This window comes from Mesocricetus auratus, unplaced genomic scaffold (genome assembly GCF_017639785.1).
Source record: "Mesocricetus auratus isolate SY011 unplaced genomic scaffold, BCM_Maur_2.0 Super-Scaffold_100018, whole genome shotgun sequence".
In the NCBI taxonomy this organism is placed as follows: domain Eukaryota; kingdom Metazoa; phylum Chordata; class Mammalia; order Rodentia; family Cricetidae; genus Mesocricetus; species Mesocricetus auratus.
In genome coordinates this window covers 38,706,486-38,725,763 of record NW_024429199.1, presented here as the reverse complement: position 1 = coordinate 38,725,763, position 19,278 = coordinate 38,706,486, and the positions used below count along the sequence as shown (strand labels likewise).

At 44.4% G+C, this 19,278-nt stretch overlaps 1 protein-coding gene and 1 pseudogene across 18 annotated transcripts in view; both read left to right on the top strand.

The window, feature by feature from the left end:
* Positions 1-19,278, top strand: part of Syne1 (spectrin repeat containing nuclear envelope protein 1) — a 454,318-nt gene that overhangs the window by 287,248 nt on the left and 147,792 nt on the right. For 17 of the 18 annotated variants that reach the window (XM_040728331.1, XM_040728319.1, XM_040728318.1 and 14 more), the window contains 5 exons: positions 1,146-1,289; positions 6,566-6,760; positions 7,745-7,885; positions 14,959-15,126; positions 15,325-15,486. In XM_040728331.1, the coding sequence (XP_040584265.1) occupies positions 1,146-1,289; positions 6,566-6,760; positions 7,745-7,885; positions 14,959-15,126; positions 15,325-15,486 (810 nt within the window). The remainder of the gene's footprint in view (positions 1-1,145; positions 1,290-6,565; positions 6,761-7,744; positions 7,886-14,958; positions 15,127-15,324; positions 15,487-19,278) is intronic. The other variant, XM_040728323.1, reaches the window with a different exon arrangement.
* On the top strand, positions 5,989-6,167 carry LOC121132942 (annotated as a pseudogene).

The following is a 19,278-nucleotide window of genomic DNA, read 5'->3' as shown; positions in this document are numbered from 1 at the left end:
TGGATCCTCCACAAAAGCCTGAGGAAAGCTCTCTAAAAAATTCCCTTTTAATAAAAATTATCTCTTGGTGATTTTTTTAATGAAGAACGTTAATTTTGTATGTGGTCATATATGCACCAGAGAAGAATCTAGGTTAGGTGATATGGGCTTGCTGTTCTGTATTACACAATCACTAAAGTGTTTTGGTCAATTTGTGAGTTTTCAGGCCTAAGAAGGACATCCAAGCAAAGCTCTTAATCTCATGGGGTAATAAGAGGAAAAGCATTTCCGTGAAGAAATAATGCTACGTACTATATATAATCTCTCCTTTGAAGTAGTGCTCACCTGCCTTGTGAATAATTATGTCTCATTGAAACCACTGTGCTCATCTGACCAACCATCTTCAATATCATTCATTACCTTGTAACTTGTTAGACATCAGAGCCCTGAGGCTGCAGGTCAACCGATGTTAACTGCTACCGGAGCTCTTGGCTGGTGTCTTGTTATTCAACGTTGTTTTAAATATTGTTTTTCATTTTTATGTGTGGTATATGTATGTGACAGTGTGTGTGTGTGTGTGTGTGTGTGTGTGTGTAGGTTTATGTCCGTGTACATATATGTGAAGACTTGAGGTTAACACTGTCTTCCTTGATTGTCCTCTATTTCTTTGAGACAGTCTTCAGTTGAACCTGGAGCTAGATTTGCTTAAGCTGACTCACCAATGAACTCCGGGGAGCCTCCTGTCTCTGACCCCTCACCTCTTAGTGTGGGGTTACAAATCGGTCATTTTGTTTTAATACTGGGGATATTTGAACTCAGATCCTCATGCTTGCTTGGCAGTCATTTTACCAGTTGAGTCGTTTGCCCAACCCATTAGTCAGGATCTCTTGTACAGAGAAACAAAGGAAGCCTATTGTCCTATCAGATCATCTGCTGGCCACTGTCTTTCATCTTCTGGACAATCTATGTAGACAGAACAGAGGGGTTCCCAGCTTCTCATCTGTTTTTGATTGCATTGATAATTCTATCGTAATATTAATAAATATTAATAATAAAGTTGACGTATCTAAGTGAAAGTTGATAACCTGTACCACCTAAAGAACACTGGGAGACAGAAGCCACCAGTAACTTTGTAGAAAAACGTATTCTCACTTTCTCTTTTCCAGGAGGCTGTGGTGCAGTACGAACAGTATGAGCAGGAGATGAAACACCTCCAACAGCTCATAGAAGGGGCTCACAGAGAGATTGAGGACCAGCCTGTGACCACCAGCAACATCCAGGAGCTACAGGCTCAGATTTCTCGGCATGAGGTGAGGCAGAAGGGGGCAACTTCATTTAGTGGCTGGGAGAGGTGCACGCCCTGCCCTGGCCGGGGATTGCTTGATTCTTGCCCAGCAATCTGACGTCTTTGCATTTTGAAGGTTATTTGGTAACACAGGGAATTCCCCTGCATTCTGCAGTGTTTATGAACTGTCCATGACAAGTCTCACCCAGTGCCCCAAACATCAATGCACGAAGGAGTTAATTCATGAAAATAGCCCGGTTCTTGATTTTAACGCCTTATATGAAACAACCATGCTCACCACCTTGCTGTGTTGTCTGGTTTCCTCTTGTTGTTTTTTGTTTGTTTGTTTTGTTTTTCCAGACAGGGTTTCTCTGTATTGCTTTGGAGCCTGTCCTGGAACTCGCTCTGTAGACCAGGCTAGCCTTGAACTCACAGAGATCTGCCTGCCTCTGCCTCCCGAGTGCTGGGATAAAAGGTGTGCACCACCAACACCCAGCTCGTTGTCCGGCTTCTTACAAAGGGTGGTTTCATTTAACAGAGAAAAGCACTTGTCCAGCTCCTCTCTCAAAGGTTCCTCCTCCTTGTCGTTTTGGCTTCACCGTGACCTTGACCCCAGACCCCTTGCATATGCCTGGTCTCAGGTCTCACCGATCCAGAGTGGCCAAGCCCAGTGACATTCAGCAATGGATTTCCTCTGCTGGCCTGTCATTTCCTATTAGGTCAATTGACTCTCCCTTGGGACTGACACTAAGCTCTACACATTTTGGTGGGTGACTCAGAGAGGGGCATCTTACTCCTTTATGCCAAGGACAGACATTTAGTTTGTCCTTTTGTCTGCTCTTTTACCTTTATCGTAAGCCCAATCTTTCTGACCCCAGTATGGAAGTAAGTTTACCAGAGATTGAAATGTTCCCTTGAAGCGTGGAAAATCTCATGCCTGCTCTCCACACATGAGTACATGTTTTCTTGACACGGCATACTAGAATAGTACATTTCTATGGTTTGTTTACAATATCAATATTCTGCTTATATACCATCTTCACGCTGTGTCTTTTACTCACTGGTAATGAGTAGTGCCAAATTTTGAAATCAGTGTCTACATGGTATATTATATATTTGCCATATATTATTTTATTCTTGTTTCATAAGGTCCAAATAATGTTTCCATAACTTTTTATTACCCAAATATCTTTATAACTTGTCTAGAGTAACATTAGCTATTACTAAAGCTTATGTTTTGAAGATACATCTCTCTTGTACAAACTTATGAGGGTTGAGTTTTTGTGTTTTTATTGTTTTTGTGGGGGGGGGTAGAGTGGAGGCAGTGGGACGGAGGGAGGGAGGGAGAGAAGGGGGGAGAGTTATTTACTGTGCTCGAGAAGAGACCACAAGATATACAACAGAACTACTTTAAGAGTTTTATTAGCAAAGAGTAGGAAGAGGGTGTGTGTGCAGGCCTGTCTGGAAGCGGGTGGGATATGTCTGCATTTAAAGGTCACTTAGGCATGCATATGGGGGCTTATGTAGCCATGCCACACATACTCATGATATCGAGGCCACACTGCCATGTGCATAAGGCCCCTGAGATGCTGGCATTTTGCCTGAGTGCTGGTTGTACATGTGCAGCCAACACCAGAAATACTAACACCTGGGCTGACTGAGCATTTTGCCTGAATACTGACAGGTGGGACCCCAGACATGACAACAGGAAGGAAGGAAGAAAAAACCAATATGAGGCAGCTAATATTTAAAAAGTGACCTCTTGTCAGGCACTCAGGAGGCAGAGACAACAGGTGGATCTCTGTGAGTTCGAGGCCAGCCTGGTCTACTGAGTTCTAAAACAGCCTCCAAAGCTACAGAGAGATACCCTGTCTTGAAAAACTAAACAAAACAAAATAAACAAATTTTTTAAAAAAAGTAACCTCTTGAGCTCTCAAAACTAGTGCTGGTCAAATTCAGTATCTGGAGTTCAGATTGTGATGGCTTTTTTAGTTTTTGCACTGTAACAGACTGTGTTATGACATCACCTCACAAAAGAGGAAGGTAGCTCAGGACAAGACTTGACTGTCCAAGGTTGCAGAGCCACCTCTGCAGAACTGCTAGTAGACTCAGATAGTGACCGCCTCATCCTGTCACAGGTCCTCCTTGTAGTCCTGTCTCCATGTTGACACTTGTTCACTTCCTCCTGTGGCTTAGAAGACGTTTCCTATAAATAACGACGTAGACTCACGTGGAGGTCATTGTGCAGAAAAGACAAACACAGGAAGTGGAGTGTCTAGTGCAGAAAGCCTGAGTGGTATTAGCATAAAAATTGGGATATGGGTGGTTTCCTGTATTTTCTGGCTACTTTTATTGAATTTTAGTTTTAAAGAGTCTGACACAGTGACAATTGCACTCTTAAGCTGTGCTTGTTCTACTCTCTGGAAATTTCAAACAGCACATTTCATTGGAAAACCAAAACCAAATCTGAACTACTTTGAAACCATAGGGATGAACACTCTGGTTTCTTAGCTTCCTTGACTCAAAAGCTGTGCTGCCCACAGGGCCACTTTCTTTGGAGGGGACATTGGCCCTGACATATCCACTGTTGTAGTCATTTGTAGAGATTTCTAGTGCAATTTAAAACATGCACACCTATATTCCTTTCTGAAAAGGGTTAACTCATTTACCTACCGGGTTTCATGGTGGTGGATTTATCTCAGTCATGAGAAGCAGACAGGTTTCACAGAAGAAAGTTCTGTCATCACGTGGGTTAACTACAGAGAACAGGCTCTGGCCAACCAAGCAAATCCAAATCCTGGAGGCACTAATCAGAGCTGCATTTTTAACAACGACCACAGATGGCTTTTATATCTTGGCAAAAGGCACTTCCTATCAGCACCAGCTTGCCTCTGAGGGAGCTGTCACCTGTTTTGTGACCACACAGTGAGCAAAGGCTGTGTCTGAGTCTGTGCATGGACTTCATGAGATCCCTGCGCTTCAATCTTGGAGGCAAGGCGCCTAGAAAAAAAAAAAGAAAGAAACAAAAACCTTAGATCTAATTAGGTATTTTCAACCACAGCAGTGGCTACTTTTTATGATTTCTGCTTTCTAAAACACTGGTTTTAAAAATTCCTAGTGTGTGTGTGTGTGTGTGTGTGTGTGTGTGTGTGTGTGTGTGTGTGTGTGTGTGGTGTATACCAGCATTTTTCTAAAACCTTAACATTTAGCCTGGTGTGGTGGCATTCCAGCTCTTGGGCTAAAACTGTAAGTTTGTGAGCTTGGGGGCAGATGAGTCTACATGACAAGACACTTGCCTTTCAAAACACCTTCCCCTTTACCCCCCACCCCCAAAGAAAAGGCAAAGAATTTGAGGTTCAGTGTCTTACCTCAGAGGGAATAAGAGATCGCTCACTTTTGTGCCAAATATGAATGCCCATGCTTGAGGAACATGGATTCAGGTGGCCCTCCTATAACACATTCCAGCACAGGAAAGGAGGATATTATAGCTACAGCACACACCTAAACAAAGACAGTCCTGAATCAAGCAAGGTATTTTTCAAGAGCCTTGGTGGGGAGCTTGGGAAGGTGGCTTAATGAAAAGCCAGGAATAGAATTCAGATGGTATCTGATGACAGTCCTAGTTTTGCATTGTCAGACCCTAACACTCTCAAAGGACTTACCTGATGTCACTATGAGGTTAGGCCAGGCAGGGGTAGATATTAAGCATTAAGAGTACTGAAGAAAGTGTGTGATAATTTGTCCCTGATTCTGTGACAATCCTTTGGAGTTCTTTTTCTTTCTTTCTTTCTCTCTCTCTTTCTTTCTTTCTTTCTTTCTTCTTTCTTTTGCTTTCTTAAGACAAAGCTTCCTCTTCCTCTTCCCCTTCCCCCTCCCCCTCCTCCCCCTCCCCCTCTTCCTCTTCCTCTTCCTCTTCCTCTTCCTCTTCCTCTTCCTCTTCCTCTTCCTCTTCTTCTTCTTCTTCTTCTTCTTCTTCTTCTTCTTCTTCTTCTTCTTCTTCTTCTTCTTCTTCTTCTTCTTTTCCCAAGGCAGGTTTCTCTGTAGCTTTGGAGGCTGTCCTGGAACTCCCTCTGTAGACCAGGTTGGCCTCAAACTCAGAGGTCCACCTGCCTCTGCCTCCCGAGTGCTGGGATTAAAGGTGTGTGCCACCACCCAGAAGTCCATTGGAGTTCTAGTCAGCCAGCCTTGTGGCATCTTTAGAATGGCTGCAGTTTTTATTCCAGGACCTGCATTCCCAGTCACAGAAAGTTCTACACAAAACTCCTGCTGACGGCTCCTCCTCAGGCAAAGGGGTCAAGCAGACACAAGGAAAAGGAAAGGAAGGCAGCTCTGATTTTATCTATTTCAGTACATACATTTCTTTCCAATCTGTTAAGCATACAAGGAAATGCTATTCTAATATTTTATAGTTGTAATTTTTTTCATGCAGACAAGAGAGTTTTAGCTGTAGTAGTTAGAATCGCCATATTCCCAGTACTGATCTGTAGTTAACCCTTTTCAGGAGCTGGGGGCTGTCCACATTACAGTTACAAAAAGCTCTAATTACACATCAAAATATTTTTTTTCAAGAGCAAAATGAAATCAGAAGGCATTAATTTGCACAGTACTTCAGAGCTCTACTTTGAAATATGAGAAACACTTGAGGTGTGATATGTCTGCTGGCAAAGCATAGGCTGAATGGACATATTTAGGTGGTCAGCCAGCATATAGGCTGCTAAGACATGAAGACTGTACTTTCAGGGATCATTTCTGTAGTTCGTTACAAATTAAGGTATCATGGACTTCATATGTAATATTCAGAAAAACAGCAGCCTTGGTCACAGAAGCCAGCAGGCAGTTTACTTTATGACCCTGTCTTAATGACTGCCACCTCTTGGATGTAGTCAGTATAAGAGCTGACTGAGCATTGCATTTTTTTTAAGTTTTAGTCATCACATGACCTAATTTCCATGGCATGAACCATCTGGTGAATTTCAGAGGCTTCAGGTATTTTTGAAAAAGTTGCCAGCTGCTCGTGTCGGAAGTTCATGATAGCATAAGGGTCTCCTCTCGGCGCTCAAATTCCTTTTGCATGCTCCACTTTCCCAGCACAAGCTTGCCAGGGGTGCTCTGTCTGGAGTTGGGCTGTGCTGTGGTCTGGCTCGGCAGGGCTGGAGGTGCAGCAGCCGGCAGCTGCAGACCGCCTCTGCTCGGCGCAGGGCTCGGCTCCGCCTCTCATTGGCTCCGGGCTGCAGGAAGATGAACGCCACTACTGTTTCCTTTTGATGCTGTGTTGACACGGTGGGGGAAATGTTTCCTCAGGACCTGGCGCAGAAAATCAAGGGCTACCAGGAGCAGATCGCCTCTCTGAATTCCAAATGCAAGATGCTGACGATGAAAGCCAAGCATGCCACCATGCTGCTGACGGTGACCGAGGTCGAGGGGCTGGCAGAAGGGACCGAGGACCTGGACCGTGAGCTCCTCCCCACGCCTTCCGCCCACCCCTCCATGGTCATGGTAAGGATCAAGTTCGCTTGCCCCCTCCTGCCAGCTTTGCTCTTTGGACTGGAGCTTGGCCCTAGGGGCATAGCCACGCTTTTATAGAGACTAGCTTTGTAGATTCTAATTTAGGAGCTGTTTCCTACATTTGTAAAGGCAGCTCGGGGGCCAGAGCTGATCTTTAACCCCAAACACAGTGGCAGTTGGAACTGTTAATGTTAGATTTGGAGTCCAAGATCCACCCTTCATTCATGTGCAATTTTGCAATAATACTGACCCACGGCATGCTTTATTTTGAAAACAATTCCTTTACACCACAGGCACGTGGGAGGCATGACAAATATATTTAACTGTTTTCCAAGTTGAATATATACATATATGCATGTACCATATGATTAGTAAAAATTATGAGAAAAAAATAAGGAGATTCAGAATTCAAAGTTTAGTTTTGGCTCAAAAGAAAGAGACTTATTTAATCTTTTATACCATTTTGCAATTTAAAATACACTGAGTGTTTTGGTAACTACAGTGTCTTCTGGTGATGTGTGTTTTCCTCCCCTATGCCTCAGGTAATGTGTAACTCAGTGCAAACTCATGTGGTCATGTGTGACTTTAGATGCATTTATCTTCCTAGGATACTTAGAACTTACGACGTCACAGTAGACCAAGTTTTATTCCATATACTCTTTTCCTTGCTTGACTCACAGATTGCGTATTTTATAAAGACACCAAAGTGAAAACAGAGATGTTTAAACAACAGCAAAACCCTTGGCTGTGATGCGCAGTCATGGAGCTCTGTTTTAGAAATGGTGTTAACATCATATTCACTCAAAGAAGATCATACTTTTAAATACTAACTCAGAGTTGATAAGTTAATGTGTAAATGAGCCCTAGTCGCACCAGCCTTCCGTAGATAATGATGTCCTGAGCCGTGTCTGTTAAGGTTTTATGCTAACATAACTAACCAATTTTTATGTCCTCTGGGCTACACTTTACTGGCAGATGACTGCCGGTCGCTGTCACACTTTGCTGTCACCTGTCACTGAAGAGTCTGGGGAGGAGGGAACCAACAGTGAGATTTCCTCTCCACCTGCCTGTCGCTCCCCATCACCTGTGGCTAACACAGAAGCGTCTGTTAACCAGGTACCTCCCCCTCACCGTCCTTTCCCTGTGAGCTCCAGTCTGTCTGGATACAGTACTCCATTTTCTATCCTCATTAGGCTGTGGGTGTGACTCTCTGACTTCACTGAATTTGGGTCCAGGGGCACATCATTGAGTCATATCGATTATGGTTGTCTACTGAGATGACTGGCCCCTTATGCTGCCACGTCCCCTGAGCTACTGACAGTTGGATGAGCAAAACTTAGTTCATGGAAATTACAGCCCAATGTAAATAAAAATTTATTTATGAACACTAAAGCCCGAAGAAGGTTCCTTTAAGGCCTTATGGCTTCCTAAAGAAATCACAGGCATGCAGTACTGTATCCTAACAGAGAACCCAGTATCCTAAAGCAATCACAGGCATGGGATACTGTATCCTAACAGAGAACGCAGTAGTATGATTGATGCTATGGCCCAGTTAACATGCATTGAGCACGCTGCTAATGCTGTGTCCTACTTTAAATAGAAAACCTTGCATTCATATGAGACTTTTATTTTCCAAAAAAAAAATGAAGATGAACCTTGACACTGGCTGCATTTTAGCATATCTTATACAAAATATAGCATATTCTAGGCTATGTGTCAAAATATTTAGTGATACACATATGATATAAGCAAAATACTTTAACCAAAACTTTTAATGCTTGATAAGCGATGATTTTTTTTTTTTTTTTTTTTTTAGCCAAGACAGATTTTGACAGATTTTAATGATGTTGCTAGGAAGTTATGTAACTGCTCGGGGGCTGAGACAATATTGTGAGGAAGCATTAATTAAAGTAAACACACTGCGCTATAAATCTACCACATTGCTTTTATCTTAAAGCCAAAGGGCTGACCATGCACTTCTGTGATAAAGAGAAAAACTATTCAAATAAAAAGGAGTATGACATTGGTGATACCTTAAGAATCCGTTGTTAAAAATTGACATGGTTCTAGGGAAGTTTTTTTGTTTTTGTTTTGTTTGACAGGGTACTCTGTGTAGCCCTGGCTGTCCTGGAACTGACTGCTCTATAGACCAGGCTAGCCTTGACTCAGAGGTCCGCCTGCCTCTGCCTGAGTGATGGGATTAAAGGCGTGAGCCACCCCCACCCAGCTTCTGCAGAAGGTTTTATTTCATCCCTTCATCAGACACATTCTTAACTGGGAGCAGTGGCTCACAACAGTAGTCTGAGCACTTAGAGACTGAGGTAGGATTGCCATGAGTTCAAAGCCAACTTGCGCTACATAGCGAGTTACCCTCCAGCTTGGGTTATACAGTAAAAAGGTCCCAAAACTAACAAACCACAACAAAACGCATCTGAGCATGCCAAGAACAAGAGCTTCTGCCTTACATTCAGGACAAAGAGGTCAACAAGAAATAGTGACGAGAGTAATAGGAGGAAATTAACAAGAACAAGGCAAAAGGAGAAGCTCAGAGCTCCCTGGGAGATCTGGGCAGCTGCTTCCCAAGTTCTGAACTAAAGTTATGAATTACTCGTCCTTCTTCCTAGAACTGTAGCCAGCTGATTGTATATTGAAAGATTATGTAATATCCTTTTCAAGTACAACAGTTAATACTGATCATGAGACTGCATATTATTGAAGAACATGGTTTTTGTAATATTGTCTGTTTCTGTACTAGATATTGGAATACACTTTCTTTTTTTTCTTTCCTTTCTTCTCTTTTATTCTTTTGGTTTTTCAAGACAGGGTTTCTCTGTAGCTTTGGAGCGTGTCCTGGAACTTGCTCTGTAGACCAGACTGGCCTCAAACTCACAGAGATCCTCCTACCTCTGCCTCCCAAGTACTGGGAGACATGTGCTACCACCACCCAGATGGAATACACTTTCAATGAACATGTGTGTTATATGCAGTATGTCATGACAGAACACATGCACATTTTTCTTGTTACTAATTGGCATCAATTATGACCTCTTAAGTTGAGGTAGGTGAGACTTCCTGTGACTTAGTTTTTAACATGTCTCCTTGATCACAAGGAAATGTCAGTTAAATCACATTGATAGGCAGACATCCAGATAGGGCAGTATGTTCTTTTTTATGATTTTATTTACATATTGTGTATACAGTGTTCTGTCGGCGTGTGTCCCTGCAGGCCAGAAGAGGTTGTCAATCTCATTTCAAATGGTTGTGAGCCATCATGTGGTTGCTGGGAATTGAACTCATGACCTCTGGAAGACCAACCAGCTAGTATTCTTAACCACTGAGCCATCTCTCCAGTCCCAGGGCAGTAAGTCCCACTAACATTCTCATTGGTAGACATGACCTTCCATGGACTAACATAGACAGCTTGAGTTGGAGGGTCCTGTGGCATTGTTCAACCCAAGCAATCCACAAGTCTCATCTGTTGGCCACATGTTCCTCTTGTACAGTATAAATCAACATGGTTAGAAACTATGACCGCTTGGGCAGCAATGCTCCAGATTTCGGAATTGGTTTTGGAGCTTCAGGGGTTTCTGGAGTGTGCCCTCCAGCTCCAGTTTTCAGACTGCCAACGCTGTACAGAATGTACAGAGCTGTTCAAGGAAGAGCCGGAAATAACAGCTTCATAGCTTTGCATCCGTGGTGGAGAGGCTCTTTGCTTGCTCTTTCTGTAAGTAGATCTCTGTTATGTAACAAACAGATTCCCCCTCACAGTCAGTGTGTTCCCTCTGCTGATGGCATGAGAGGAGAAACACGGAGGCGTCCTCAGAGTTTGCTACCGTCTTCTCCATCTCCTTAGCCTCAAGCTGTGACTGGCCTCCATGGAAGAGTTGAGATAAATATTGTCACACCATTGACCTCCAGGTCAGAAGCTCCATGAGGTCACAGCCCTTCTGACTGTCCCTCCTGGGACGTTCAACTCCTCATGTGTAAATGGAACTTGATGTCAACACAAAGTCACCAACATTAAATGAGATGTTTAGTCACTGCTACTTCGAAGACTAGAAATCCGTGGATTGAACTATAGCCGAATATGTTTGGATTTATCTCCTTGGGTATCTTAACCTTAGACGCATGAGCACTGAGACTCATATTTTTAATGGTGATTCCTCACTATAGCAAGTATTGATGACAGCAGTTATTTATAAGGCTACTCAGTAATTTACTTTTTGGTTTATGATAGTTTACCTACAACAGACCCAAGTTACTCATATATAAAAGATGAAGGACTTTCAACTTCTAAGAAACCAGTTGTCATGTGTCAATAGCCATGAGCCACATACACATAAAGCCAAGACAAATGTTTTTTGTAACAAATTGTATTCTAGCTCTTTGGGGGCCTTCCTTATTTATAGTGGGCTATGTAACTGAGGAATTTTATCATATTTACAGCCAGGCTTTGATTATTTATGTTGGTGGAAGTAATAGTTCATTGGTCCCACCTTACCCTACACTCCAAGACTCCTGCGATCACACTATTTTCTTCTACTTATACACATCTACCAAGAAATTATTTTTCAAATTAGGCAAAGTAAGAGATTACCAACATCAGCAATAAGAGAGAACACTTATGTTAGCGTAACCCTGGTAAAACATAATTTTTATGAAGTGTTCCTTATAGAATTTCAGACTTACAATTTCAGGACTGTGGTTGACTATGGGTTGCTGGAAGTGCTGAGGGTGAGAGCATGGGCATAGATAAGCTAGATATCACTTCCCATTCCTATAAAGTAAAGTTAGGTACAAGAGTCATTATGCACAGGCCTCCCCCCACGCCCACTGTTTGCTGACCACACAGCACATGCTCAGAATGAAAGGCCTCAGCATTGCGGCGGTTATTACAGAGTTGACAAGTTTGTGAGGAATGGAGTGATGGTCTCTGACAATCAAGTGACCCTTTCATAGGGTCACCTAAGACCATTGGAAAACACGTATATTAGAACGCATAACAGTAGCAAAATTACAGTTATGAAGTAGCAGCAAAATTAATTTTGTGGCCGGGGGTCAGCACATGAGGAATTCTATTAAAGAGTCACAACTTTAGGAAGGGTGAGTGTAGGGAGAGATCTTACTAGGTACCTGAGGCGCTGACCACGTAAACTTTCCAGCTCAGGACAGCTCTATAGCAGTCTCTGTTATGCCTCCACCCTAGGGCTGGGTGTGTAGTTCTTGCCATTTGCTCCGGCTGCTTCACTGGCTATAGATCTTGAGGGTGTGTGTTCCCACTTTTCCTTCTCCGAGAGCAGACTTGATATTTGCCATCTTTGTATGTGGCTTTGCAGCAAGTCTAAGTCTTTTCTTTAGACTAAAAGGGGAATTGTAGGGAGACGTCTTGCTAGGTACCTGTGGCCACAGGTATGTACAGGGCATGTGGGACTTAGGCCTGAGGAAAGGACAGCTCGCTTTCTCGGGGTTCTGGTCGGGTCTCGGAGGACAGCTGAGATTGGATGCTCAGAGTGCTGACCCTGGGTTATCGGTTTCTCATGTAAGGGATTTCTCCCCAATCAAATTAACCTACGTCATCCCTATCCCATGAATGGTGATTTTTCTCCAACAGGTGAGAAGCTCTGGAATAAGGGGAAGCAGGCTGATGGGACACCACAGAGGCAGCAGGCAGCCAGGTGGGGCAGACCCTGCCCGGTTAGCCGTAAGGGAGGGAAGTGGAGGGATGCAGGAGGTGCAGCCTTCTCATGTGGAAGGGACCCCATGTGGGAAACTGTGGAAGCAGAGAGATCTTGAGTCAGCGCGGCAACTGCAAAGGGTTTCAGTACCATCGGAAAAACTTAGATTGGGAGGGGATGTGAGCCCCACGCTATGAAGGACCATATAACAAGTTTATGCACGTGAATGAGTCAGGACCCTTTCCAGAAGACAGCAGTGAGCTAGTAACTATGTACAGAACTTAGGACAGAACATTCTAGATCAGTGGACACAAGAAAAGTGTGTGTCTGTGTGTGTGTGTGTTGGGGCGAGTGTGTTAGTTTTACCTTCTTGTTGCTGTGATAAAATGCACCAACAAAGCAACTTTAGGGAGAGATGGCTTATTTTTACTTACAGTGTTCTAGAAGGACCTGGTCCATCATAGAGGGGGAGATATAGTGGCAGACAGGCCAGGCATGGGCACGAGCAGAAGACTAGATGGCCACTTCATATCTGTACTCAGGAATCAGACAGGAAACAAGAGGTGGGCTGGCTACAAAGCATGAATTATCTGTGTTGTGTGTATTAAGTACAGGACTTGCATATGTATTATGTGTTTTCTGTGTGTTTTGTGTAGTGTGTATGTCGTGTACATTTTATGTGTGTGACGTGCACGTATACTAATACGCTCTAGTGGGAAATTTGGATTGATCAAGATGCTGACAGGGAAAGGAAAGACAGGGAACCAGCACCCATGTGGCCATGACATCAATACATGCTGGGGTCTTAGCTGAAAGCTTCAGCCACAATAAAATGGGTAGAAGGCGACGTTCCCTCTCAGTGTTGCGCTGATACACAGAATGGATATAGCTTGTTCCAACTACAGAGTGTGGGAGGAAAATCCCTGCCCCAATTCTGATCCAGTTCTGGGGCCTTACCCCTTCTTCGCGACTGAGACAGGCCACCCCCACCCTGCCACTGACACCATACTACTTCCTGCTATTATGTTTTCCCAGGTGATTGTAACCTTTCTTCACAGACTTTTCTCAATACGCGATTATCAGCGAGACTCGGTGTTTTAAACTGCCGTAATTACCCTCAGCAGCACAGCTGCAAAAGCAGCGAGCTTTTAAGATAACAACTGACAGAATACAAACACTGCTCGCAGTTTTAAGATTCAGATAAGTGCTTATAAAAAGCATTGAACACACAGGGACTGGGGGAAAGGTGCAGCAGTTTAGTGCGTCCCGAGAGTGTGGGTCCCTAGCATTTGTGTAAAAGCCACGTGTGGTTCTGCACATCTGGGATCCTGGCCCTGGGGAGGCAGAGACGGTGGATCCCGGGAACTCAATGGCCAGCCAGCCTAGCTAGATCAGTGAGCTTATTCAGACCCCGTTTTGAAAACTGAGGCAAAGGCTGATGAAGGAAGACACCTAAAACCAGCCTCTGGCCTCCACACGGCAGTGCTCACATGCGAACACACATATGTGCACATACCACACACAATACATGCAATGTTGAAAAAAACAGAAAGCACAATTGTGTCTTGACATAGTAAACTACATCATAAAGCAAGAAATACATACAACACAAGAAATTAAACAGTCCAAATCATGAGTTTTCAACATTGACTTTGCTGCTGGTCTTTTTAGTATGTTTTCCACCACTTAATATTTAAAATATTTATTTTTGTGAATAATCTGGCCTCATTTGCAAAATTAATGATGTCCATAGTTGTTTTTTTAAAAAACAGTCTCATACAGCCTAGGGCTAGCTTCTAACTTGCTATGAGGCTGAGGATAGCCTTGAACTCCCAACCTTGCTGCCTCTATCTACATTTAATCTTTAGAACAAATCCTTTCAATGGGTATTCAGAATATTAATCAATGTTTGAACTATATTTGGGGAACTAGAGTGAGTAGATCTCATTTTCTTTCTATCCTGGTTCAGTGCAGGGATAGTAGTTAATTAGATGTGTACTTGCCAAGTAAAGGTGCCTAATGAAATAGAGAGGTGATGGCTGGGTAGAGGTGTACTTGTTAGCTAGAGGTATGTTGGTTATTTGGGGTGTACTCGTTAGCAGTGTGCTGGTTAAATAGAGGTATGGTGGTTAACTAGAGATGTACTGGTTAAACAAAAGTGTGCTGGTTAACCAGAAGTGTACTGGTTAAATAGAAGCAAACAAATTAAATAGAACTTACTGCCTGAATAGTTTACATCACCATTTTACCAACATAGCATAAGAAGGTATTTTGGCAAATTTGAAAGGTTGACATGCTTGCTTTCTTTTCATATTGGTGAAGATGTGAAAGCAATTGCAATGCACTTCGTTATTTTTTAAATCTCGCTGCAAGCATACCCTAACCTAACCTACCGAGTCTGCAGCACCCAACACCAAATGTAAATCTTAGTCTTTTCCACTGCGTGAAGAATAGCTCCCCAGGCATGCCGAGCCTGCCTTTCCTTTCCGCTCCTACCCTGTGCTCTCCACCCAGGACATTGCGTACTACCAAGCCCTGTCCGCGGAGAGGCTGCAGACAGAAGCTGCAAGGATTGCCCCCAGCGCCTCTGCATCCCAAGAGTTGTATGAGCCAGGACTGGAGCCTTCAGCGACTGCCAAGCTGGGTGACTTACAACGTTCCTGGGAAACCCTAAAAAATGTGGTAAGTCTTGAAAATGCCGATTGATGGAGCTCCCCAGACACCCATCGCTTTAGGTATTTATTGTCTTATGAAATGCGCGCCGGGTTACACATCTAGGGCCCAGTCAGAAGCCTTTGGGTAAAGAGGTGAGGAAAGAAATGTCACAACCTGCGAGATAAGAAGTAGGAAGCCGTTGGTAAGATCCCCTTTCTCGTTCAGATCAGTGAAAAGCAGCGGACTCTCTACGAAGCTTTGGAACGCCAGCAGAAGTACCAGGACTCCCTCCAGTCCGTCTCGACCAAGATGGAGGCCATGGAGATGAAGTTGAGCGAGAGCCTCCAGCCCGGCCGGAGTCCAGAAAGCCAGATGGCTGAGCATCAGGTAAAAATAGCAGTCTCGATGACTTCAGCTTCCTGTGTGATAGAGTCAGTGTGCTCTGGAGTTGGCCTGTCAGGCTTCTGTCGTGGAGAGTGGTAGTTCTTGTTGGATTCCAAGAGGTGGGAGTTGCTGCCCCTCCTTCAGGGTGGGATCCAAGAAGGAAAAAGAGAAAATCAGACCTGGACTCTAATTTTAAGAAGCTACCCGCGTTGGCGTTGCTTTGGGGCTTTTCTGATACAAAGTGTGTTTCCTTACAGTTGCCAGATTGTCTTCCCTTAGCTGTGAGCCATGTCTGTAAGAATAAACTATGTCCCTAGTCGGCCTCTTCTGGGAGTGAGCCCCAGGCTTCAGTGAGGAGCTCATCTTGTGTGGTTCTGACTCTAGTCATTTTTAAAACCTTATATAACCGAAAAAGTGTCAGATTTATGTGGGGAAAACAAAAAGAGCTGATTCTATTCTTCTAATTTAGAGAGATGTGGTTAATTATGCATCAGCTTAAAATTTGTGCTAAGACACATACATGGGACATGGGCACTCCAGTGAGGCCCACACTCTGGAGTTCCCAGCAGAACATGGTCAGTACTTCAGTGATACATATGGGGCCTGAGGATGTGGATGGAGACCTGTGCTCATCTCTGTGATGAGTCAGTATGACAGAGGAATGTGCTGCCTAACCCTACCCAGGACCCAGCAGCGCATAACAGCTCTCCAAAACTGCCAAGAGGAAAAAAGGTGTCTTTAGATGTTAACTGGGCCATAGGCCAGGTATGGTGGTATGTGCTGCCTTTGCTTAGACTCCAGGTTCAGTTCCTAGAGTACACACGGTGGGTGGTTCACAGCCATGTGCAACTCTAGTCTCAGGGGATCTGACATGTTCTTCTGGCCTCTGTAGGCACCAGAAATAGCAATTAGTGCTATAAAAAACAAAGTGTAAAAGAAGCATAAAAAGCCAGGTGTGTGGCCCGCACTGATAATTCTAGCACTCAGGAAGTGAGGGTGCAGTTCGGAGCAACTGGGTTCATTTAGGGAGTCCAGGCACAAAGGCAAGCAGGAACTAGAGAGGCCCTCAGTGGTTAAGAAGACTTCCTGCTCTTCCAGAGGACCTTCGTTTGGGTCCCAGCACTAGGGACTACCCATCACTCCACTCCAGGCCTCCTCAGATACGCACACATGTGTGGCATACGCTCACACAGAAATGCATGCGTACCATCCATAACCAACAGAATATAAATCTTAAAAAGAGAACAGAGTGAGAATTTTAATAGAAGAGAAACACGAAAGTGCGGTGTGATAGGCGTGGCTGTTACAGACAGCGCAATTCATCAGTTTCCAAAGTGAGGCTTCAGGGCTGGGGCTGTGACTCACACGTAGGACACTTGGCCAGCAAGCCCAAGGCTCTGAGTGTTATCTCCAGGACGGACACACACATGCACACGCACACCCCCACTCGCTGTAATGTTGAACTTCCTGTGTTGCTCACATGCGCTGGCAAATATAAGTGCTTTCTTTTGCAGTCTGTGGCTTTTCAGTATAAGGTAAAAATGCCCACATTTCATCTAAAGATGGCGTGTTGAGAAATAGTGGTTTCAGGCTTTTGAAACTTCTGAAGATAGAGATTAAGTACACAGGACAGATCTATTTTAGACCTTCTTTTGATAAGCCACTTCTCAAATACCCTGGACTTTCCACAATCTGCCAGGCTTGGGGAAATGGCAATAAAGCCATTAACTTAAAACTAACCTTTGTTTTAGTAGAGTGAAATAATCATGAAGACTCTCAGACACTCAGGTGACTAGTAATGTTGTTTTCCTCTGACCTCCTCCCATTTCCTTACTGGACCGTTGCTAGCCTCCAAACATCCCTCTCCCTCCTAGGGGGACCTCAGTGTCACAGTCTTTCCCTGCTGCCCATGTCACCTCATTCGTGTATGAAGGCTCCCTTGCACACTTAAGAGCCCTGCACCCCCTTCTCCCCTGTTGTCTCTAAATTTGGGCTTCCCATGACACTTTTGAATACGGTCCTGCAGGCCAGCTTTGATGGCTGTCATGTAAACGTCTGCTTCCTTTAAGCACCCAGAGATAATATAGGATGAGCTATCTAAGGGCTGGATAGGGTAACTTGAGAATCATACATATTATTGAAAAACCAATGATCTGAGAGAGGGTTTTTTTTTTTTTTTTTTGGTTTTTACGAGACAGGGTTTCTCTGTATTGTTTTGGAGGCTGTCAGTCTAGCCCAGCCTCGAACTCACAGAGATCCGCCTGCCTCTGCCTCCTGAGTGCTGGGATTAAAGGTGTGCGCCACCACCGCCCAGCGCTGAGAGAGGTTTTAAACAGTTTTACTCTGTCTGCCTCTAGGTTATCTTTCCCTCTGTTGGGGGCTTGTCATCTCTGTAACTGACTGCAGCTCCCCCAGACCCCTCACTGGCCCTCTCAGGAGTGATGCACTGCAAGAAACAGGGTCATCAGGGCGGTGGTGGCGCTCGCCTTTAGTCCCAGCACTCGGGAGGCAGAGGCAGGCGGATCTCTGTGGGTTCGAGACCAGCCTGATCTACAAGAGCGAGTTCCAGGACAGCCTCCAAAGCTACAGAGGAACCCTGTCTCTAACCCTCCCCCACCACCAAACAAAAGAAAACAGGGCCATGGTGGCCCACGCCCTACAATTCCTAACAGAACATGCACCGAGCATTTCCTCCCTACCCATCATTATTAGTATGAAAATGTATGCTGTACATGAAGTTAGGTTTCCTATTGCTGTGATGAAACACCATGACCAAAAGCCGTGTTGGGAGGAAGGGGTTTATCCGGCTTATACTTTCACAGTTGTGTTCATCACCGAAGGAAGTCAGAACCGGAACTCACACAGGGCAGGACCTGGAGACAGGAGCTGATACACAGACCCTGAAGGGGCGCTGCTTAATGGCTTGTGTCCCCTGGCTTGCTCAGCCTGCTTTCTAATAGAACTCAGGACCAACAGCCCAGGGATGGTGCCACTCACAATGGACTGGGCCTTCCCTATTGATTACTAAGTGAGAAAAGGCCTTACAATTGGATCTTATGGAGGCCTTTTCTCAGTGAAGGTTCCCTCTTCCAAATGCCTCTAGTTTGGATGTCAAGTTGAATACGATTACCCAGCACATGAAGCAAAATCGTTGTCCAAGGGTTTCTTGGAGAAAACTCAAAACGGAACGTTATCATTTTAGGTATTATTTTTAATTATTCATTCTTTGAGAATTTCACACGTGTTCAATGCATTTTGATCATATATACCCATACCCAGCCTTTAACTCCTCAAAGACCCTCCCCCCTACCATGTTCCCCTCTCAACATCATGTCCTCTTTTCAAATTCCACAGTGACTGTAAGGCCACCCCCAGGAGCATGGACAACTTAACAGGGATCACTTCTGAGAAGGAACAGATTATTCTCACCCTAGCAGCCTTCAGCTGCCAAAGCTTCTCAGCCACGGGAGGGGTGGGGGGTTTGTGAGCCCCTCCTGATCCGTGCTGGGGGTTTGACTGACTTGTGAGTTCATGAATGCTGGTGACCCTGGTGTCCAGCAGATGGTGTTTCCTTTTTAAACTCTTTTCTTCTTTCTAGCTTTGTGCTCTGCACTATGCCCTGAAGTGTGTGTGTGTATGTGTGTGTGCATGTATGCATGCGTGAGTCAAGTGCATGTGTGTGTTCATGTAGATGCATATGTGTGTGCATGTATGTGTGTGCACGTGTGCTCGTGATTGTGTATGCATTGTGAGTGTGCATGTGCATTCTCTTGTCCACATGAGTATGTATGTGTA